This window comes from Limanda limanda, chromosome 1, assembly GCF_963576545.1.
Source record: "Limanda limanda chromosome 1, fLimLim1.1, whole genome shotgun sequence".
NCBI classification, from domain to species: domain Eukaryota; kingdom Metazoa; phylum Chordata; class Actinopteri; order Pleuronectiformes; family Pleuronectidae; genus Limanda; species Limanda limanda.
This window is the reverse complement of record NC_083636.1, coordinates 24,735,791-24,759,241: the sequence shown is the minus strand read 5'-3', so window position 1 is coordinate 24,759,241 and position 23,451 is coordinate 24,735,791. Positions and strand designations below refer to the sequence as shown.

General features: G+C 41.8%; 2 protein-coding genes across 3 annotated transcripts; one reads left to right on the top strand and one right to left on the bottom strand.

Moving 5' to 3' along the window:
- Window positions 1–1,949: 1,949 nt before the first annotated feature.
- On the top strand, window positions 1,950–10,971 carry tor4aa (torsin family 4, member Aa). Its single transcript, XM_061075743.1, has 3 exons — window positions 1,950–2,040; window positions 5,426–5,845; window positions 7,873–10,971. The coding sequence occupies exons 2-3, from the start codon at window positions 5,426–5,428 to the stop codon at window positions 8,728–8,730; spliced, it is 1,278 nt and encodes a 425-aa protein (XP_060931726.1). The 5' UTR covers window positions 1,950–2,040; the 3' UTR covers window positions 8,731–10,971.
- Window positions 10,972–11,701: 730 nt separating this feature from the next.
- zgc:56235 (Voltage-dependent anion-selective channel protein 2-like) lies at window positions 11,702–21,719 on the bottom strand. 2 transcript variants are annotated; one of them, XM_061075782.1, is made up of 9 exons: window positions 21,556–21,719; window positions 19,714–19,784; window positions 18,693–18,742; window positions 16,835–16,987; window positions 16,666–16,718; window positions 15,790–16,011; window positions 14,650–14,800; window positions 14,496–14,553; window positions 11,702–12,911 (listed from the first exon to the last, which is right to left on the bottom strand). In XM_061075782.1, exons 2-9 carry the CDS (start codon window positions 19,778–19,780, stop codon window positions 12,820–12,822), a joined length of 846 nt encoding a protein of 281 aa, XP_060931765.1. In that variant the 5' UTR covers window positions 19,781–19,784; window positions 21,556–21,719; the 3' UTR covers window positions 11,702–12,819. The 2 variants fall into 2 exon arrangements, with proteins under 2 accessions (XP_060931765.1, XP_060931766.1); XM_061075783.1 differs by having other exon boundaries at window positions 21,609–21,719.
- Between the last annotated feature and the right edge of the window lie 1,732 nt (window positions 21,720–23,451).

Genomic DNA, 23,451 nt, shown 5'->3' with positions numbered 1-23,451 from the left:
AGGACAAGTTAATACTTTCCTCCTCCAACATGATTAACATGCAGTACTGTTGCTGGGTGACATTGCTACTTTGAGATCAGTAAGGATAAGGATCCAAATACTGCTTCCATCATTATTCTCATCGCTGAAAGGTTGGGACCCTCTGGCCTAGGTCATGTTTCGTGTTTGTGTGTGGAGGAGTGGACATCTGTCCTGTAAACAAAGCTCTGACCACACAACATACATGTATTTTGCAAACATTGGAGTCACGAATGACCTTAAAGATGAAGGGGGAACTGAACCAGGTGAATGCTATGTGATGAACTGGCTCTGTTCATTACTTTGTGCATTTCTTTGTTGCTCAGTATTTAGTTTAGATCATGTAACTGGCTGAATATTCTATCAGAGATTTGGATTAATCTGAAAAAACAGTTATGCAATAAAAGGAAATTTGAGATCGGATTTCCAGAAATGTGCTTATCAGCTTTCTTGCTAAAAGGTGGATGAGGAGATCAACGCCACTCAATATTGTTTCCAGGTTTTAAGATGAGCTAATGTAGCTTCATACAATAAAGACTTGGGAGTGGAGTCAAGTTTCCCACCTGAGTTTTAGCAAGGACGTGAATATTCAGCTAAGATGAACCCATTTGCTGAAGCACTGAACAAAGAGAAGAGAGCTGAAGTTTGATATATCCGAGAGCAGCTGACACTTTGTAGTGAGTGAGGAGAGCAGAGTAACACTGCTGTGTAGTTTATTAATATAGTCTGATGTTACACTGGCTACGTGTTTGTGGTGGTCATACACAATCTCAGTTTGAGTTAATGTTGTTGGCTCTGAGACCCCCATACAAAATTCAATAAACAGTTGAACTGATGAGGTTTAAAGTTGTGAAAAGAGCAGTAGCACTACAGCTCCTCCTGTGCAGCATGCAGAACAAAACATGAATTCATCTGCAGCCGTCAAGTCAAAGTGCAGCTCTGATCCGTACTGTTACTGGCGGCTGATTGATTTTACAGACTGCTGCAGCAAACATATGTCCCAAGGATGTTATCATGTGTGACTAATCCCTTTCCCTCCTACTACAACATGAACAGTTTACTTACAGCAGCTTGTTGAAAGTAAATTGTATATAAGTGTGGGTGTAACAGCAGCTTCCTGTTCAGAGAAAAAAGAAAAACACTAAACCATGACCAAAGCTCAGTGTCTTCAGAAAGTCTGATCACTTCATTTTCACGTGCTGCAGGCATATATATATATATAGCATTGCAAAATATCACTGAACATTGCTTAATTTTCTTTTTTACTTAGAACCTATTTTTAACATATTTGTAAGCTTCGCTGTTTCCTTTTGCTCAACTTGTCGCCTCCAGCTCACAGACATGCGAGTTGTATTTCCTCTTAACTCTCAACGACAAACAGCTGTATTCTTTTTTTCAAATTGTCAAGTACATTACCACTTTAAAATGTCCAGTGATGGTTAATACGAGTTAATGATGAGTGAAGTCTGCGGTTACATATTTTTTTAAAGATTATCTACAGTTAATCATATTGAGAACAGAACTATAAAGACACTTTAGTTGACACACTATGCATCGTTACATGTTGTGATATTTGTACAAATAATAGGGATGTGGTGTTTAATGCAGAATAATACATTTAATCAATAAATTATGAGTAGAATTATTTAAAATCCAAGTATGTTTAAACATTGAACCAAGCCAGGGGGTTTGAATTTAGATGTAGATTCCCTCTTGAACTGAATTCTCTTCATTTTAAATTATACTTAATTGTTTTTAAATGAAACAAATGAAAACAGGGATGTGTGTCAGACCCCTTTTTAAAGGCAGCACAAACTGTGAAGAAGAATGAGATAATAAAAGAGGAAGAAAGAGGAGGAGCCAGGGGATGGTAGAGATCAGGCTTTGGAGGTATGAACAGATAGGACTCTTCCTGAGTTGAGCTGTGTGCTGTGTGGGGCTCTTCTCTGCTGTGTCCGCTCCCGAACTATGGACTAAACCTGCCCACACTGCTGCTTTGAAAGAGTTGAGCCACATTCCAAGGTAAGCAAACTGTTTCCTCTCGCAGGTTTTCACTGCAGCTCTCCCTTTTCAGTGTCACATTTCCCCCTCCCATGGCTCTGCAGGCTGGGTGTTAGGCAGCAGATCAGTACCTGCGTCTGCTCTGTGTGAATCATCAATGGAACTCACACAAAAAGAGACGCAGTTCTTTCAGAAAGACACAAACCTCTTTGGGGCATTTGGGTTTGTTTCCAGCAGTTCAAGAGAGACAGGTTCAGCAGAGAGGCGCTTTCACATGTTAAATATCAAAGTGGTTAAGTGCTCTAAAATGCCTGGTATGCAGCCTCCTTTCAGGCCTCTGCTTGTGGGAAAGAGAGCAGAGAGCAGATAAAGTCCTGATACAGTCCCTCTGCCGTGGGCTTCTCTGAACTCTTTAAAGCTGAAGGAGCTCGTACACACTTGCAAAGTCTTGCATACTTCTTTAGAAATGAGGCCGTATCTGTGCCAAGATCATGCAGCGACACAATGCTGATACTGTACTCAGTTCCCATCAGGATCAGTGTTGTGCTTCCTCCCTGACAAGAGCAGAAATACATTCACTTGAACTCACGTTTATTGTTAATGTGTGTGTGTGTGTGTGTGTGTGTGTGTGTGTGTGTGTGTGTGTGTGTGTGTGTGTGTGTGTGTGTGTGTGTGTGTGTGTGTGTTACTGATCACCTCTGGGTGTAACTGAGAGTTCCTCCTTTTCTGTAAGGCCAAAAAGTGGTCAAAGAAAAACACTGTGTGCTGTTACACCCAAGATAAGTGTTGTTCAACTCTGGAGATGACTGCTCACTAGAGTGACTATTTTTGCACACTGAACAATGTCAGTTGTTTGAACACGTTAATCTGAAGTGGGGCAAATTTACTTTAACCATCAAACAGTCAAACCCACCTAAATGCTTTTGTCGGCAAAGCCCAGCCTATATTAAGTGTACGTTGCATGCAAAAGCTGTTACAATGCTCACCTCTGTGAAGTTGCACATGCACTGTGAATGCGTCTGGAGGGATCGTACTTCCCCTTTTTCTGCAGAACAGTTTGTTTCCACGTCATTTGAATATCATGTGTGAAGGAAAGGGCAGCACTGGACCGTGTGGGAGTAAAGTAGCAGTAACTTCAGCTGAGCTAACAAAGCAGAGGTAACAACAGAGACACCTTTCAGAAGTAGTAGGAGCTGAGTGACGGATTGTGTGAGGATCTTAGCCAGGCTTTTAACAGCAGCCGGACGCCACTCTTCTCCTGCCATACCTGTTGTCAGCCCCCATTTCAAAGACCTGGAGGGTATGTATATGAAAAAACAGCCTGGTGGGGTAGATAATGACAAACAAGTGGTTATACAATGGATAGGAAAAAAAGTTAGAGCACTAAAGCCCTTTCTGATTGGCTGCTTGTCATTTTTCCATAGTCAGCATTTCAGGAATTATGCTTATTGACTTGTTTGCAGAGAGCTACATGAGAAGTTTGCCATCACTCTCATGTCTGTGTGCTAAATATGAAGCTACAGCCAGGAGCTGTTTGGTATTAGCTGTAAACAAATATGTCTACCAGCACCTCGACACCTCCCTCATCAACATGCTAGAAACTCTTTGTGTTGCTCTGCTCAAACAGAACATGCAAATTGTTTCAGTCTTCATGAGATTAAATATCTCCTCTCATGGCTGCAGCTGCATGTTCCCTCTACTTGATGTGTATTTCCCAACATACCACACTACTGTTTCAATCAGAAGTAAAACTGTTACAACTGTGGTTTTAGCACCAACATCACTCTATCCTACATTTCCCCAAAAACCCAAAGACTTTTCTTAAGCCATCCAGTGCCACAAACATGTGGTTATTATAAAGTTTTATTTAAAATAATCACTCTGAGATATTGTGTAATAATTGTAAAAAGTAATTAGATTTACCATTAATAATTCAATAACCTTTTCTTACCTATATTTAAAGCTGCACTATTTTCTAGTACATACAGAGTATGTGGTGTGACAGGGTTCATGCATAGTGACGAACCCACAGAGAACTATTTTTACAACTTAGAATGTTTTTCCTCACTCTCGCTGAGGGTTGAAGGGATAGTTCACCCCAAAATGAAAATGCACTCATTATCTACTCACCACTATGTCGATGGAGGGGTGGGTGAAGTGTTTGAGTCCACAAAACACCTTTGGAGTTTCAGAAGTAAACAGTGTTGCAGCCAAATTCAATACAATTGAAGTAACTGGTGACCGATTCTTCAAATGTAAAAAAGCCCATTTGACTCAAAACAGCGTAATTTACTCTGATCACCTCCTCCTGGTTACTGCTGCAGTTCCTCGCAAAACACAAAGGAAATTAAATGTTGGGGCTTACAGACACTTAGATGACACCACAGGAGCAGTATGGAGGCATGTTATGTTTTCTTTCTGTTGTTTTATAATGTCTGAAGACACAGTCACTATTTACTTTGCTGCAACGCTGTTTACCCCTGAAACTCCTAAAGTGTTTTGTGGACTCAGACCCTTCACCCACCCCTCCATCGACATAGTGGGGAGTAGATATCTTTCGGTGAACTATCCCTTCAAGCTCTATGACACAAACTGTGATTTGTGAATATCGGTTATACACATAACATTTGATTGATTCTCCACAGCTCTATGGAGCATTTTAGCCTCTTTCAGCTCATTTTTTTGATTTACGAAACGCAAAATCCCTTTGCATCACCCATGTTTTTCAGACTCATCACGCAGCTGGTTTCCGACTGGACACTCGCTGTCCAGCACTTAACAGCTCACACAAAAAGTTAGCGACAAGTAGACGAACAAAGTGGAGTATTAACGGCAAAAGAGCCAAATTAATAATTATATTAATTGGGAGTTGGTGGAGACCAAAACAGAGAGGCAAGGGGTGAATGTGGCTGCTGGGGATGACGATTTGTTTCCAGTCTGTAATGCTGCCCCCATGTGGCAATGGGTTAAAAGGTGATGTTGCACTCCACCTGACTAGTAAACAGACTTTTACATTTTAAATTAGTTGATTTCACCATCAATTAAATGGCATAAAAATTTGTACAACTTTGTTAAAGCTCAAGAAATATCAATGTCACTTAATAGCAGCAACAGAAAACACAGTTTCAGTTAATATTGTAAACCTGGGCGGGAAAAGTTGCCTGAAGACGAAACCAGTAGTTATGGAGCAACTTTAAATATCTGGCTCCGCCGGCTCCGCACCTTCCAGTCATCAACTTTGACTGGAAGTGCACACGAGGTCTTTTTGCTTTTTGTTGGCCAACTCTGCCTGTTGTGATGCTTCAAATTTGAAATGCAAGTATTAACAGAAGTTGACCTTTGCCCTTCGATGATCTTTAACATACTTCATGTGATCCTTGTAATAAAAATGTTCTTCTCTCTGTAGATGAGCGACCAAGAGAGCAGCACCTCGGCCTCTCAGACAGAGGGAGAATTTGAGGGAGAAATGGAGGGGGACGAAGAACTGGAGGAAGGACCGAAAGACTCGGCCCCCAGTCTGTCCTCCACCCTCCGTGCTGTCATACGCATTAAACAGAAGTACCAGTTCTTGAAGAGGAGGCGTGAGGAGCTGGCCCTGGGGCTGGGAGGAGCAGGGACCCTCACAGGAGCTCCTGCTCGAACCAGCCCCAAAATCTTCACCTTCGATGGAGTCACCCCTTCGTCCGCCGTTCCTCAGAAGAAGAAGAGGAAAAGGAGGAGGCGGGTGATGTTTCCTAATGGAAATAGGCAAAGAGCCCCCCCGAAGCAGGAGCGCAGCAGAGCCAAATACTGCCTTTACCTGCTGTTTGCCATCGTCTTTCTCCAGGTATGTAATCTGACATTTTAGAGAGATTTTGGATGATGTTTCACAATTCTTCTTAGAAGTACAAAAATGACAACGTAGTTACACTGTACATTTTAGAGATTGCGGTTTCATTAACACATATGAAACCAATCCCTTCAACTTGAGCTCATCAGAGAAGGCAGGTTGAGCTCATCATTACTATCTCAGAAGCTGAGTTTGCCAATTGGATGATTCGTAGTTGTATGGATTTTATCTTTTTAAAATAAGCTTATATTAAATGTTAATATTCCCAATCAATCAACCAATCAGTCAAATTTTATTTGTATAGCCCATATTCACAAATCACAATTCGTCTCATAGGGCTTTAACAAGGTGTGACATCCTCTGTCACAAAGGCTTTTAATGGCCTCCTCCTTGCCCTCTGTCATTGTGCCTTTTGCATTTCCTGCATTATGTTAGTGAACTGTTGGCTTGTTAAAGGATTAGCCTGTGTGGCTTCTAGACAGTAATTAACTTCATTGCATACCATCATACCATGCATACCATCTGCACAACTCCCCTGTTGTTACCACAAGCTCCATTTCAGCGTTTGGCGAGCAGAGTCAGAGCTGCAGGTGAGCCGCGGAGGGGCGGGTGGAGGCAGGGTGGAGGCAGGGTGGAGGCAGGCAGGGTGTATTTTGCATACTCATAGATGTGCGCATACTAAAAGAGAAAAGGGATTTTAAGGTCATGAAGGGATTTTTTTTATTAAAACACTGAATATGCAATTTTGAGATTGAATCGATTCCAGGAGAGAAACTTTAAACTGCTGCACTATTCAGCAACATCTTCACTTATCTGATCACTCCATCTCCACAGACACTGCAGGGTATGGGGCTGAGGAATTTAAAGCTGGCCCCTCTAGAAGTACACAGGCTGAACTGTTAGTCTGCATGTTCAGTCCAGTCCCTCTGGTAGGTCACTGCTAGCCATTCCAAAGTCTAAGGTGAAAACCAAAGGAGCCTTTTCCTTGAGGGCCCTTACACTTTGTGACAATCTGCCAAAAGACACAAGATTAGCAGAGTCAGTTACATGCAAACAAACTCTATCTCTATCTCTATGGAAAAGCTTTTATCATGTGATGTGTATTGCTTTTATTATCTGTTTCTTTACTATTTACTATTCTTTTTTTCATTCTGATTATTTGTGAGTTTTATATTGTTTGTTGTAAAGCACTTTGTTACTTGTAATGAAAAGTTCCATACAAATAAAGATATTATTATTATTATTATTAAGGTGGATCCTGCATCATTACCTTGAGGCGCAGTTCAGTTTAGTCCGGTTAATCTGGGGATGACTGTTGTTGACTCTTACTGTTGCGTGTATCATGTAGCTTAAGTTATTACTTTACAATTTCAAATGGTCCAAGTGAAATTAATATTGACGTGCAGGGTTTGCATCACCCCTTCGAGAAATGTCATTGTATTTGTGAAGAAGTTATCAAAATGTGTTACTAACTATCCAACCTCTATGCTGCTTGTTAGCATGTTTTATTTATTTATCTTATTTTATCTGGAAACAATGATCCGTCACACAAAACGCCAAAAATCAGTGTTACTGTTCTCCTGTGAGGGAATAGTAAGACCTTGCCTGGTATTCTGTGTTTGAATGAATCAACCAACAAGCAAGAACGGCTGCGATTGGATCAAATACAACATTGAAATGAATTGATCAACTTGTGTAAGGAAGGGAGGCTGTGGCTGAGGGGTAGAGCGGTCGTCCTCCAACCTGGGATCGGCTGTTCAATCCCCAGTCTTCTCCATCTGCATGCCGAAGTGTCCTTGGGCAAGATGCTGAACCCCGAATTGCCCCTCATAGAACAACAAAGTAGTAGGGTCAGGAACCTCAATTCCGTGACCATTCTCTGGCAAATATGTTTTGAAGACTGATTTGACTTCTTTACACCTTTCTTAAAAAATGTGAGTTGACCTCTTTACCAAGCTGCTAATCCAACGGTGTTTAGAGTCCGTAACTGCCCCCATCTTATTTTGAATATTGTCTGTTTGCAGGTGTACAATGCCATAGAGAACCTAGATGACCATGTCCTCAGATATGACCTGGACGGGCTGGAGAAGACTCTGAGGAGAGAGGTGTTTGGACAGCAGGGAGCAGTGGAAGGGCTGCTGTCCCACCTGAAGGACTACCTGTCCACCTACGTCCACAACAAGCCCCTGGTGGTGTCCGTGCACGGCCCCAGCGGAGTGGGCAAGAGCCACTTGGGACGCCTCCTGGCCGGACACTTCCGCTCAGTGGTGGGGGAGCCACTGGTGCTGCAGTACTACGTCCTCCACCACTGCCCCCAGGAGGCCGACGCCCTGCAGTGCGCCCACAACCTCTCCTCTCTCATCTCCCAGATGGTGGTACGTGCCGAGGAGGAGGAGAAGATCCCGCTCTTCATCTTCGACGAGGCCGAACACATGCACGAGGAGATCCTGGACGAGCTGTGGCAGCTTGTGACCTCCAAGAAGTCCAATGAATACTTGAACGCCATCTACCTGTTCCTAAGCAATCTGGGTCATGCACACATCACCAAACATATGTTACACAACTCCTCAAGTAGTTCTATGGCGTTGACAGCATCCAGTCGCCATAGCAACCTCGTAAAAGAGCTGACTCCAATATTACGCAACACTCTGGAGAATCTTCACTCGCTGTGGACAGAGGTGGACATCTTACCTCTGGGCCTTTTGGAGAAAGGTCATGTGATGGAGTGCTTCCTTGATGAAATGACTCGAGAGGGGTTCTACCCAGATCATACCAACATAGAACGCCTCGCAGGGGAGATTGAATATTACCCCGCTGTAGGGGGGCACGAATATTCCCAGATGGGCTGCAAGCAAGTGGTTGCTAAGGTCAACCTGCTGTGAAGGGCTCTGCAGGAAATGTTTGGATGCTTCACATGCTTTAAATTATGAAGAAACCGTTCGAGGGAAGTGAGTGAGGTTACGGAACTTGAATGACACAACTCAGAGTTTTTAAGAGCAGCGAAAAACAAGAGGTTCTGCTGTGGGAAGAAGTTTGAAGAGGCCCAGTTCACAAGCAAACCATGTTTTCTCTGCTCTGGTCTTATCTTTTCATGCAGATGCTTGTGGCTTTGTTTGCCCAGTATCTTTTGAGCTTTCTGCCTCCACCCAAATACAATGAAAGTAGATAAATGTCTTCTCATGGCAAAAATAAAAATGTTATTTAACTATGTTGACAGTTAGGTCTATATCATTCAGTGCAAGCTCTGCTGATTTCTGGTGATGACAGATGGATAACTGAAGTTTTGTCCCATCCTTCCTGTTCCTCTGAGGATGAATGAGATATTTTATCCCCTGAATGTTGTTGATGTTCCACCAGCGAGTCGAATGTATCCCTTATCCTGTGAAATAAACTGCTCAGTCAAATTAAGGTCACACTTAAATCACACGTCAGATCTTGTTTAACGAATTATTTTCAAGTTGAAAATCACCACTGATGTACATTGTATAATTTGTTCGGAACAAAAGGACATTAAACGTTCAATGGAAACCCAAATCATGAACTCACTGAGGGCTGGATTCAAAACCACACCAAAAAAACAAGAATCTATCAAACAATAATCACAGGCTGATCCAAATTGCGTGAATTTCATCACGACAACTCATAATGTGACTCAGTAGTGTGAAAGGCCTCTTTGTGCCTGAATGCACTCCTGACAATATCTGGGCATGCTCCTGATGAGTCTATGGATGTTGCCCTTGGGGATCTCCGCCCTCATGCAGTCTGTTTCTGACAGTTTGGTCAGAAACAAGCACACCTGTAGCCTGCTGGAGGTCATTTTGTAAAGCTCCTCCTGGTCCTCCTCGCTCTGAGGAGCAGATACCGGTGCTGCTGTCCTGTCCAGCTCTCCTTGTGTAAAGGGCGGTCTCCTGGTACCTCCTGCATGCTCTTGAGACTTTGCTGGGAGACACAACAAACCTTCTTGTCACCGCATATGTGGATGTGTGTCCTCCTTGAGGAGCTGGACTACCTGTGCAGCGTGATTGGGCTGCAGGTACCACCTCATGCAACCAGTGACAAGGACACTAAACTAGAGAAGAATCAGTCAGGAAGGAAGAGGAGAGAACAGCTGTCTGTGGCCACCACATGTAAAACCATCCACTTGCTGTGAGCTGTCTTGCTTTTGCCTCCATTGCACCTGTTGTCACTTTCAATTGCACCAAAGCAGGAGACATTGATTCATCACTTGTAAAGTAATTTTTTTGAACAGTCAAACCGGTTTGCTTGGCGGGTTGGCAGTAAATCAAGAGACAATGACTCAGCGTTAAAATAAGAGAATAGACTTTTCAGTTTTCACCACATCGAAACTTTCCCTTCCTGCAATACTTTTTATAGCTCCTCATAGACTCATTTCTTATTTAAATGACATTTCCCAGATAAAATGCCATTCACCTGCATTGTACAGGGGTGGAGGCAGGGATCTCTAGACTGATAGATACTACTAGATGTTACTAACAATATGTTTATTGTGAATTTGGCTGAAGTGTCCCTTTGACCCCTTTGAGACAAAGCATATTTCAGAACAAATGAATTGGCAGCTCAACCTTACATGGATGTGAATGAGGAACACTTATTTCTGATCATTGCACGGTATCACACAGAAAATCAGGGGCGGAGTTAGACCCGTGTTCCTTCATTCAGAAAGGGAAGTTCCCTTATTGGTAATGCATCACTTATTAGCACTCATTATAAGGTGTTCAGAGGAACTCCTTTTTTTGTCTTACATTGAATACAGCATGACTTTTTGTAATGCTAGTGCGAGTGTGAAGATTTAAAAAAATCTACAACGAGTACGCCTGTGGATTCCCAGTATACAGCGAAAGAACGGTAGATTCTGTCTGTGACCTGCGGATGGAAAGTGGTGCTAGTGGCTCTTCATCAGATCTGGATTTGTGGATAGTTTATTAAAGAAAGAGGCTTTTGTGTCGATATTCTGAAAGTCCACAGGCAAAGGAATGAAGTCAGTATTGCCAGACTTGCACTAGCATTAATATCCATTTTGAATTGATTGGATTTTTGAATTTTGTCTGCTCAGATCATCTTTCAGTCCAAATATTTAGAATATCAAATTATTATTGTTAAAATTAAAGGACACTATTAAAACATGGCTGTGAGTTTTTTCTTGATAGAAGATCAACTATAACCTGCAGAGATTCTTAAACATTTTGTTTAGCAATAGTTGAACATTTTAGGGAAATGTTACAATAATGGAATAATAAATGGAATCATGTTTAAGTGTCTTGCTGCTGAAAAGTTTGACACCATACAAGTTACAGGCAGCAGCTGGTTATCATAGCTTGGCATTAGCATTAATTAACAGTCCCATACTTAAATACCTTCCTCATAAAACTTGTTTACAGATAGTATTTTTTGACGAAGAATATTTCCTACAACGGCTCCAACTCAATGTCCACGTACTATCTTCCCCAGAGCTTTTAACTCAGCCTCTTCCAGCAGCAGTTGGAAACATCCATGACAACTAAGCAACCTTCAATCTGCTTTGAGAAAGAGTTTAAGATGACACAGGGTGGCTGAGCAGTAGAGAGGTCGTCCTCCAACCAGAGGGTCGGTGGTTCAATCCCAGTCGTCCCCATCTGCATGCTGAGGTGTCCTTGGGCAAGGTGCTGAACCCCGAATGGCCCTCATGGAAAAAGGTGCTGCCTGTAGATGCACTGTATACATGAATGTACACTGTGAAGTAAAATACGCTTTGAGTGGTCATCTACACTTCAAGTTAATAAATACACACAGCTCCAGTGATTCTGTTTTTCCATTCAGTTTGATATCTGGTCAATAAAAGAAAGCTTTCAGACACAGTTTTTATCTTTTTTTATTATTATAATTCCCTTAGTTAACATTGGAAAAAAATGAGGTACTGTGTCTATGTGACAAACAAAAATGACTCTTAGCTTAATAAGAACAGATTAAGAAGGGAGGAGAAAAAACAAAAAACATTTTTGGTGCATGATAACTAAAACAAGTAAAAGGACACAACACAACAGCTTCTTCCGTTTCCCAGGGGAGCATTATGCCGGGACAATCAGCTGCATAATTGTGTTCACATCTGAGGAGTGTAGATGGTTTTCAAGAACAGAACCCTGACAGCAATGAGTGCAGAACCCCGAGCAACACGTGGCAACAGCTGATGCCACTGAGCTGCTGAGATACCTACGAGGTGCAGAACACTTTGAGGCTGTCGTGCTGAGACAGATAGATGAAAACAATGGTGTAGAAATGCAAACTAACTACACAAACTACCAGAAGATTCCACTGCATTGATTTCACCTAACAAAAGTCGCAAAGGATTAAAAGATGACATTTAGGAGCACCTGCACTAAACACTTTCAATGTTCCCATAAAGCAAAGCACGTTTTAAATATCTTTCAGTCCACCAATGAACTCTAACCACCAGTGCTTCAATATTTCAGTCCTATGCTCATGAAATGTGTCGTATCAAATCAATTTGAGATTAAATAACTCAGTAGAGTGTTCAAACACAACAAAACAAGAGGAAACAGACACTCAGCACCTTTTTAACCAAGCAGGAAAGCTTTCAGTTCTGCGTACACGTTTTCACCCTGGCATGCTTTTTTTTGGGAGGAAGGAAGGGACAACAATACAGAGGGTTTGATAAGCTACACATTTACACTTAAGACTACTTCATCCAAGGGACATAGGGGGAAATAAAAAGCCACACTTCTGTAACCATAGACTCGCTAATAAGCTTGGGCTTCTCGGCTCTCAGGGTTGACTGTCAGAAATGCTCATGAAATGTGAGGACAGGGGAAACGTGTGAGGAAGTCCAGAGAGGAGGAGGAGGAGGAGGGGTGTGGCAAGGGCACTAGTGTTTGTGGGTGTGTGTATGAGGACAGAACAGTGTGTGGTGATGTGGTTCTGGGCTTTTCTTTGTTGATGGGTCTGAGTTCTCCACCTTATGCCTCCAGCTCGAAGCCCATGCCGACTTTGTGTCCACCGGCATTGAAGTTCTTCCCGTCGATCAGAGCGGAGAGGGTGACCTTCACGCCTGCAGGCACACGGGACAGGGAAAGGAGTTAAAGCCTTGGTACACATACCGTCTGCCCACTCAGGTGTTCACTAGTTCCACCTCTACACAGAACTATGTGGGTGTGGACTAACTGGGTTTGACTGACTGCTCCATACTCCTGATTTGTAGCCTGTTTATTTTGAGTTTTGTGAATTCTAATCAGCCCCAGTAATTATTACACCAGTGAGTATTTAAATCGCTTTTTAACACCAACTGGAATCCAATCTAATATCCATTTCACAGTCACACTGGTCAAAGTATGAAGAGTATGAAACCAGTTGCAAGATGGCCAAGAAATATTGACTTAGTAAATCGTTTTTTGACATTTATATCACATACAGTTCAGTGCTTCACTGTGGCAACAAATAACTCTGGTTTCTTAATGAAACATAAATAGTTAATGAAACATAAATAGTTTCATTAAGAAAATTAACATGACCTGGACCCTGAAGAGACAGAAAACAGGGTGATGGATAATGCATTTCTTAAAAAGTTGAATCGTTATTTTTTTTGAAAATTATCAAACAGCCGCCGACAGTACATGATCCAATGCAATCACAGGGAATCAGGGATTTTCAGTCTGAAAACATGTATACATTTATAATTAGAGTCACTGTCCACGGCAGGGACAGGCACATGTCCCAAAACACCTGAGACTAATGTAACAAAGAATATCTTTTCAGACTTTTCAGGTATTTATTTCAGTTTCTCAGGAACAAACAAGGACCAAATGATGTGTAAAACACGCTCAGGCGGTACCATTAACTGGTGCTGCTATCACTATTATTATTTTCATTATTGCAACCAGTCTCACAGAGTTTAAATGTGATCCTCCAGGTTCCACCCCTCTCTCTCAATTCTTTTGTACCAGCCTCTCTTCTCTTCCACATTTCTCCGCTCACTGCTTGAGGAAGGACGCCCACATCGAGTCTGGTTTTACAGGTTGCCCCCGTTAAAGGGGACTTTTTTCTCTCCCCTCTCGGAATGTGCTGGCTCATTGTGGGAAATGTTGAGTTTCTCTTTAATATTATAAATCTTTAGATAATCTATGGTGTGATTTTGCTGTATACAAATAAAATAGAATCGAATAGAAAAAGCTATATATTATTAGAATTGAAGATATTTAGAGGACATGTATGTGAATATGACTTGCTCACAATCAGTCAGCTGCTGCAGGAAGTGAACAACATCACCTCAGCAGCAGCTCACCTACAATCACAATCTAGTGCACAATTTAATAATCACCAACTGCAGTTGTTATGTAAATAAAGCTGGTTATCGGTGCTATAGGAGTATATAGAACAACTATCACAACATGCAGATGGTGTTTGTTCCGATAGAAAATATTTGATTTGGTTCCATGTGTCAAATCTGTGGCACATGTGTTTAAATTTGTATTATATGGTCGTTGTCTGGGATGAGGAGTTCTTAGTTGCTGAGAAGTAGTTCCTCTCATCAGCAAAAGGTCTTAAGAGGAAGGTCAGATGTGTAGTCATAAGCACTGACTCCAAACACAACATGTAGGTGGGTGACATCAGCTTGGTCAGAGATGGGGGAGCTTACCTGGCCGAAGGCTCTGGGTGTAGCCTATACCGATCAGACTGGCATTGTTCACTTTGGCCTGCAGGGTGAAAAACAGAAAGACATGAAACAAACAGCACTTTTTTTAGATTTAGCCTCTGAAACAGAGCTGTAAATGAACAGCTGGTGGACTCACCGACAGAGAGGCGTCTTTGTCCAGCTTATATTTGGCAGCGATACCGAAGCGAGTGTTGTTACTGCCGGCGGTCCAGGCCAGAGTGATCGCCGTCTCCAGCTCGTCGTTCACCTTCTGGTAGATGGAGCCACCAAACTCGGTCCCGTCATTACTGAGAGAGAACACACAGCAGTTCAGAGAAGTTCATGCACAGGATTCGAGGCTGGATTACCAAGGGAGCACCGGTCCAGGAGCCACTTCATTCCTTTAAATACGCTGGAAAGTTACAACAATGAAGGAGAATATCTGATACACCTGAAAGAGACTGTGTCATAATCTAGTCTTAGTGAGATATTTTATAGTGTGAAGTAATAATCAGAAAGCATTATTATTCCATCATGGAAGAACTGAATCATTTTCATCATATAAGTCAATCTGAGAGTTATTTTCTATATGTAACCGTTGGCCATTCATTGTATGAGAGGGAGAATATAGAGGGAAACCATCCATCATATTGTTGTCTGATCAATAATGTCACTTTCACTGTCATATAAAACAGGGAAACCAGCAAATGTTCACAATAAAGAAGCTGGTAACAAGGATTTTTTTAATTAATGCAAAAAGCATAATTATAAATAAAAATAAAATGTTCTGTCAATTGAATAATCAACCAATCGTTTGTACTGGTTGGTTTCTGGGTGTCTGGGGGCATAATGGAACTTCAAGAACGTTAATCCAGCTAAAATGGAGATTTATTCAGTATGTTGCTCCACTGGTGTTGCACCTAATCCTGTGGACTCTACACAACAGGGGGTCGTTAGTGGACATTGCTTGGTTGAGGAGGGAAATACTTGAGCTGAGTAGGACATGTTATTTGGAACTGCTCTTCCATCATATTTGGTGGACCACAGACTGATTTAAAAAGAAAATTCTTAAAGAACGAAACACTGTCCGAGATATCCTGGCTTTTAGTTTCTAGCATTAGATCAACTCCAAAAACACTGGATCCTACTTTTCCCACTAAAAGCCTTTTGTTTGTTACCTTCTCTGTGCCTGGTTTATTGTCCACGCCCTTTTCAGATTCTCCCAGGGCCACAGGGGACATATTGCAGCTGCTGAACATAAATTTACTGAAGAAAAAATAAGAATCAAAGTACTCACACATTGGTATGCAGCTGGAAGTCTCCGGCCCTGTATCCCAGGGCGAAGTTGTTCTGGGCCAGTTTGGACTTGGCTGTGTCGAAGGCCATCTGGTAGCCGGCCAGCCAGCCCTCGTAGCCCAGCACAGCGGTGGCGTGGATGATGGGACCCTCGAAGTCCACGTCAGAACCCAGGTTGACAAAGTCACGCTTGTATGCCGTCTTCAGCTTCCCACTCTTCTTACTAAGAAACAGATTTATAAAGTTTAAAAGGATTGAACATTAGTTATCCTCTAATAATGAAGAATAAGTGGTGATGTGTATTTTTTCCAAAACTCATCAGTGGGCCTGTGTTACATGATTCCTCATCACAATAAAACAAACACACACACTGTAGTTTACATCTGACTCACACAGACACCCCCTGCTGTCACAAAATACCCAGACCAAATTAATTCACCAACAAATGCACTTTTTCCCCTTGTTAGTTTGATAGAAATTACAGTAAACAGACAATTATTTATTTATTCAAGATGTAAATTTGAACTGGGAACAGATGAGCTTGGGGCTGAGGCTACAAATGGAGTAGAACAAGTTGAAAGAGAAACAGACATATAGAAAGTGGATTTGATGTGATGTGTTTACAATAAAACAAATAAAGACTCTTGTGAGCCTCATCCTTTAATGGACAATTACAAAGAATTTGGTTCAGATCAGGTTGGACAAAATGATAGCAAAGAAAATCGAAACGAGGGAAAGAGGTTATTGAAAGGGGGGATTGATTGTTGCCACTGTGATTTTCCAGGGACCAGGGTTGACCCTTAGTTTATTCTCACAACACATAGTTCCACATGAACTCCCATGCTGCACTCGTTAATACAAATACATGAATTCTTACCCTGTGTTTGGTACAAAAGATGTTTCCAAGGCAACCTTCAGTCCTTCAGTAAGCTGTGGGTAAAGTTTGTGTCATGTTAATTTTTATTTAATCATGTACTAGTGCAAAGCATAAACAATAAAAAATGTATTCCACTTTAAAAACCCAGTTCTGAAGACTAAACACGTACCTGGTCCTCTACAGTCACTTCAGTAGCCAGTGTGTTGTCTGTGTTCCACTTCTGGTTGAAGCTCAGGCCCAGCTCCTTCATCTTGTATTTGGTCTCCAGGCTTCCTGCGGCCTTCCCTGTGTCTGTGTTACTGGAGCCAGATGTGTTGAACTCCTGTCAGGAAGACAAGGAGGACACAGGTTCAGTGCACCACAGTCGATCACACCCAGTAAAGACAAACTGTCTGACTTAAAGTATGAAAGTGTAAAGCAATAAACAGTTTGATAAATAGATAATCCAAAAACAAAAGACAGAGACAGGGGACAGAGGTGAGCATTGTGCTGAACAAAGTCATTTGTGAAATGTACAGGAATAAAATGAGGATTCTCAGAAGACAAAAGTCAAAAAGAGTAGACAGACAACAGTGAGAGCCTGAACATTAAGTCATGCAAGACGCCAGAACCACAAGATGGACAGTAAGAACACAATGATGAATCTAATGAAGGTTAAAATTGTGATTTCACGTATGGAACAACTAAATGGTATTTATTTATAGAGATTTTCTAGTCTTGATGACCACTCAATGCTCTTAACAGCACAGTTTTTGCATTTACCCATTCACACACACATTCATACACTGCATCTATGTGCAGAACTTTCACGATCGTACATCGCTCACACACTGTCAGCACAGATGTTAGAAAACCCTTTGGCAAGTAGAATGGCGGAGACTGGGATCAAACTGCTGACCACCTGCTGAGTGGACGACCCGCTCTACCTCCTGAGCTACAGCCGCCCCTAAGGCACCATCTTAAATTTCACAGTGACAGAGCCAGTGTGTTTGGTGAAGCTGGACTGAAAAATGAAACCAGGTTAATATCTGCTGATATCAGCTTCCAGATGATGTTTGTGTACATCAGCCAATAAGAAGGAACAGAAACACCTAATATTTTCTGATTCATTTGGGGCTTCATTTAGCTTTACATCTGCAAGCAATGTTTCCAATCTAATGTCATGTATGGGGGAATAAGGTTCAGGGGAAACTATTAGTTTATAAGGCAGTCACATTAAACACAGAAAAAAATTAAAGAGATACATTTACTATGACTGACTTTCTGCCTGCATTGTATTTCAATTTAATGAGACACATTATGCAATCTCATGAAATGTAAAGTTTCATATTCTGATGTGGGACAAATGAAAGGAAATGATTGTTTGTGATGTGATGATTCACCACAAGCCTCCTGAACATCTTCAGTGGTCCTCGTCATAAATTCTTCAAGTGTATTGAATTCTAATGGAGGGATGAACAGTGTGTTTTCAAAGGACGTTCCCTCATTTGGTGTTTTGTTGAAGGTGGTGGGTCACACATCTTACTGAGAGTGATGTGACAGAACATGATGAGACAATGATAATCACAGAGACAAAAAAAACAACAACAACTTGTGTGAACAAGCAGCTGATGATGTGAGCAAACAAGACAGGACCAAACGGGGAGGATCCGTTTCCATATCACATCGACAGTTAGAGTCGGCGGGTCTGACACAATCTTACCATCTACATTAGAGCACGAGCGGTCCAGTACAGAGAGGGCAGCAGCAGGGAGACAGAGCAGGGGTTAGGAAAGGCAGGTAGAGACAGGCTACAGACATGGCACACATCTGTGAGCCAGGCGTGTTTCTCCACAACATACCACAGATCTCAGACCAACCTAGAAACCTCGAAGCTCCAGTTTAGAGCAGGTCAGTTAAGTAATAGCAAGATGGATTTGTATTGGTGTGGTGGGAGGTGAGAGTTAGAGATGGCAGAATGAAAGCTGAGAGAAGGTAGGGGAGAGGGACTCTGCAGAAATGACAAGATAACAAAATAATGTCCTCACCACTCCACTTTGTGATTTGGTCTTGAGATCCAGCTTCACGATACCAAAGCCTGGAGGATTTCAAAAGATAAAGTTGTGTGTTAACTGTAAATAAGTACAAGAAACAGTTTGATATTTTGGAAAAAAATGTGTATTTGCTTTCACAGCGAGAGTTTGATGAGGATTGACAACACTGATTGTTGTAAGGAACATAACAAATTAAATGTCAGTATGAGATCTTTAGAAGTGCTGTTGAATTGTTTGTCTCCAAAATGGTGAATTGTTGCCTTAATTCAGACTATCTGGAAGGGTTAGATTTGCGGTACAGACTTAATGGTTTGATATTTCGGACAATGACTGAAGATCACTATGACGACACAGCTTCATGTCATCTGCTAATATGTGGGTTCAGTTTGTTATAGCCACATTCTGTTTCCATGTCAGCTTTCTCTAAAACTTTTATAGCACATGTCCATGTACTTAGGTCGGGCCACGTGATAATATACTGTAGACTGTGAGACCAACAAAATTTGTCAGATATCTGCTGATACATTAGTATTTAGTAAATATTAATATGCAACTTATCTTTCCTAAAATTCAACGTGACAGCTGCAGATTATTTGCTTTGTCTGACATTCAAGCAGCTGATTATCCCATTTAAGAAGCTGCAACAAGGTTATGTTTGAGATTTTAGCATTTTTTTTACTTCAACAATTAACTGATGACCTATTAGCTAAATAGATGAAGATAAATTTTTTGATAATTAATTGTTACAGCTCTATTGCTATGCCTTTGCTGTTTCTTGGTATATTGGGCCCTTGTAGACAGTGATGCAAATCAATAAGCAAAACGTATTACCTCTAGTTAATTTACCCATTCATTATCACAGAATTGGTTTTAGTGTGCAGCAACATTGTTCAGTGATAGAACATTTTATCCACATCAATATGTATCTTTATTATGAAGTGTCTAACAGCTGGTTTCATTGGAACAGAATTCCAACCAGTTAATAATTTACTCCTGGGGCTAAAACTGTACTCACCATAGCCCTTGCTGAATATATCCTTGGCAGATTTGCCCAGGTCTGAGTATGAAGGAGGGACAGCCATTTTGCTGGAAAAGACAACATTGTGATTATTTAGTAGCCACTGGACAAATCAAACAGAAGACTAAACTATGCATTCTTCACTTTTCAACATGCAGGTTTCTGCAGTGTTCAACAAATACCACAGAGAACACAATCTTTTTTCTTAAGGACTGAAATAATTTATTAAGTATATAAATTTCTAAACATTTATATCACATTTGACATGTATTTTTCAGGTTACCAATAATATAATTAATCAATAAACTGACCTGACTCAGATAAGCAGTAGAGAATTGACGGATGATAGATTAAAAAATTAAAAAGGATGTCTTTGAGTAGGTTTTTTGAGTTTTAAAGCTTAAATGACCATTCCTCTCATTTTAGGTTTTTGAGCTTCCAGGCTTCTGTAGCAACAGTGTTGTGGTGGTGCTGATTCAAATTCCACAAAGAGAGACTCAAAATCCCTTTTGCATTGAAGCCAACCAGTTCACATCCATTTTTCCATATTCAATCAAACATATGTGGTGAAGACGGCAAAGGAATTTAATAAAAATGTATTAAGTGTATTCTGTCATTATAACCATATTAATTCATGAGTTTTAGTTAAAAAAATGTATGGTGTGAGGTCACAGTGACCTTGACCTTTTGAGCATTAAATTCTAAATGGGTCATCCTTGAGTCCATATGAACCTTTGTAGTGATTAAACACTTGGTTTCGGGATTCATTATGTCCATGAGCGTGGGACACGAAGAGGGATGGACAACCCAAAAAACAATGTACCATAATGCCTCCAAATACAAAGGTCACGGGTGCTGATGCATAAAAGTAAAACTAATATCAAAATTTGGAACAAGCTGATAACATATTTCACACTAGAACATCCTCTGAGGCCTTTTGTTGAGGAAACTGAACACAGTGGTATCTATGACTTTGAGGCCCAGTACACTGCTGCTGTAATGATTTAGCACTAACACATGTCATTATCGATAGTGATTATAGCAAATCTGATTCTGAATAAAGACAGTATATATGATAAATGAATAGTAAAGACTGTGTGGTTTCTCATGTGCCTGTTATACGCTTGAGTAGTGAGCTGCAGCAGAAGAGGACAAGCTGTTCCTTTAGGGGGCGGCTGGGAAGTTCACAACCAATGAGCTCTGCAGCTAATGGTGCATCAAATAAGTCAAGAGATAAATGCATCCTAAAAATACACCGTGCATGTGCACAGATGCTCACTTTGATATATGAAAACAACATGATAGACGAGGCTGATGCTAAAGCACCAGAACAAAAGGCTCTGTTGGGTCTCTTGTGGTCAAGGTGTCTCAGGGCTGTAAGGACCAAACGGGCCCAGCAGATAAACCTGGAGACAGACCGGTGCTGCACAGACAAATCCACACTGTTGTTACAGCTGCTTTTCAGCTGGAGACTAAAGAGAAAGAAGAAGGTTTTCCGGCTGCTCGCTGCTTCTCTCCCGGGGACAAAGGACACCAGATGGGGCCAGTGAAAGAGGTGTGTGAGTGGGGAGGGGGAGGACAGCCAGCTAGCTGCTGCTGCTGCCTGAGCTAACTTCATGTCCATAGTAACAACGCTGTGGCCCCTCTTCCTCTCAAACCCCACAACCCCATAGACACACAGCTCGCCTCAAACCAAGCTGAGTAAGTCGCTACATGCGTGACAAGCATAGACTCCACACTATCATGCCCGGATTAAACTGTGAGTTACCGGGCTAAACGTCCTTACATAACACGGCTAGCGTCGGCTAAACCTCCCAGCCTGGTGGTCAGGAGGCTTACCTTGAGCAGACACGTTACCGAAAGGCGTTTCCGGTGCAGGAGCTTCTTCTTACCGGTGCGAAGGTGTTCACTGGGGGGGTCTACACGGCCTGGAGCGTCCCTGACGTGGTGCTGCTCCGCGGGTTGACAGCTAGCTTAGCTTAGTTTAGCGCTGTGTGACGGGGACACGGTGAAGGAGACTAATGGCGCATGCGCGGTGTCGCTGGGAAAGGGCGATCAAAGAGTCGATGCGAAGACAAGAGAGGAGTCCTCCCAAGCACCGAACGCCTGCTTGCGTGGTGGATCTACGATTTTGCTTAATTTGGGGCCATAAAGGGGCAACAGTTTGCATAAAGGGGCCGAACAAATGCACAATATATGTCTCCACGCACCCACACAGTCAGGAGTTGTTGTTGGCTACTGAATTGGCGTACAGTCAGTTTCAGCATGTTTTTCTAATCATTTGCAGCATTAAAATTATATAATACATTTTATTAATGTGTTACTTTTATGCACAGTGTTACAAATTGCCTTACAAAGAGGAAACAGCATCAGGCAGGCAGATACAATGATAATTAAACAATGGAACATGAGCAAAGCAAAATATATAAATAGGATTGGTAGACCATTAGACCATTTTAAGAGATTTCACAAAAAATAAACGTTTTGGGAAGGTTTTAAAAGAAAGATTTAAAAGAACGACGAGACATTCTAAGTTCCATGGGCTGTGAGTTTCTTTATATGGGGGCTTTGAGAGCAGGGGCTTGCTCACCCTTTGTTTCCAGCTGTGACCTGGGAGTGAACAGCAGGGCTCCATCTGCTGATCTCAGTGGCCAAGAGGGCAACTCCCTGGTCCAAAATCGGACAGATGTTTGTCTGAACGGGCATTCAGGGCCTGAAACGTGAGCAATAAAATGAACATTTGTAGTTGTGCTGTTTGTCTTTGCTCAGTGTTTATCTTTTTGCTTGGTTTGGGAGTATTTTGAATTTGTACGTGTTTTCCTGAGGGGCAGTGAGTTAAGCCCTCAGGTCTACGTGTGTTTTATTACTATCAGTAAGGCTTTGACTACATCTGGCAGGAAGGAAACTACAGAGGCATTGGCGGTAAATGTGCAGTTAAAACTGGGGACAAACAAACAGCCTTTTTTTTCTCGGGGATGTGGGGTGGGGCAGGGGAGGAACCTCAGTCATTTATACATTGAAGGAATTTGCATATCAATCGGATCAATAAACTGCACCTGTCCTCACTGTAAATAAGACGGAAATTAAGTGTCTCCAAAAGTGCAGATTACTGTGGTGCGGTCACAAACCTCCTACATGAATTCTGTGAGACCTGCATCACTAAAATTAACCCAAAGACAACAAAACAAGATATTTCCAAAGCAGCCTAGAAGTCAGGACAACAAACACATTATCTATTTAATCATCACTAAATTGCAAAATCCAAGAAAATAGAAACCCTCTGGCCTCAACATCACATGTTCGAGAAACCTCAACTTGGCTGTGAAACTTTTGAGATAACCAATCCCTCTTAGGGAGAGGCGGTGGACTAGTTGCAGAAAACTTGGACTATGGGCAGAAAATTGGGAAGACATCAGACTGGAAGGTCTCTGGTTCGACTCCACGGAGTAATAACAAAATCCATACCTGGACGGAGGAACAACAAAAACATAACTTGAAGGACAACACTTGGATCTGTTCAAAAGTCCAAGAGGACTCTCCTTACCCCACTGTCTAGTGCCCCTGAGCAAGGCACCTTACTCCCCCAACACCTTCTCCCTGAGCCCACTGCTCTGTTCACCAGATGGGTTAAAAGCAGAGGACAAATTTCCTTCATTTGCATGAGTGTGTGCATTTGCTTGTGCCCAGCATCCACGGGAAATGTACAGTGACTTAGTGTAACCTTTGTCTTTGAAT

What these genes read in the sequence shown, in the direction of transcription:
- zgc:56235 (XM_061075782.1), bottom strand. Translation starts at nt 19,780, where the DNA reads ATGGCTGTCCCTCCTTCATACTCAGACCTGGGCAAATCTGCCAAGGAT. An exon ending in CCAAATCACAAAGTGGAGTG is followed by an intron (nt 16,988 to 18,692) that starts GTGAGGACATTA and finishes TCTTCCTGACAG; the next exon opens with GAGTTCAACACATCTGGCTC. An exon ending in CACCCAGAGCCTTCGGCCAG is followed by an intron (nt 12,912 to 14,495) that starts GTAAGCTCCCCC and finishes GTGTGCCTGCAG; the next exon opens with GCGTGAAGGTCACCCTCTCC.
- tor4aa (XM_061075743.1), top strand. Translation starts at nt 5,426, where the DNA reads ATGAGCGACCAAGAGAGCAGCACCTCGGCCTCTCAGACAGAGGGAGAA. An exon ending in TTGCCATCGTCTTTCTCCAG is followed by an intron (nt 5,846 to 7,872) that starts GTATGTAATCTG and finishes GTCTGTTTGCAG; the next exon opens with GTGTACAATGCCATAGAGAA.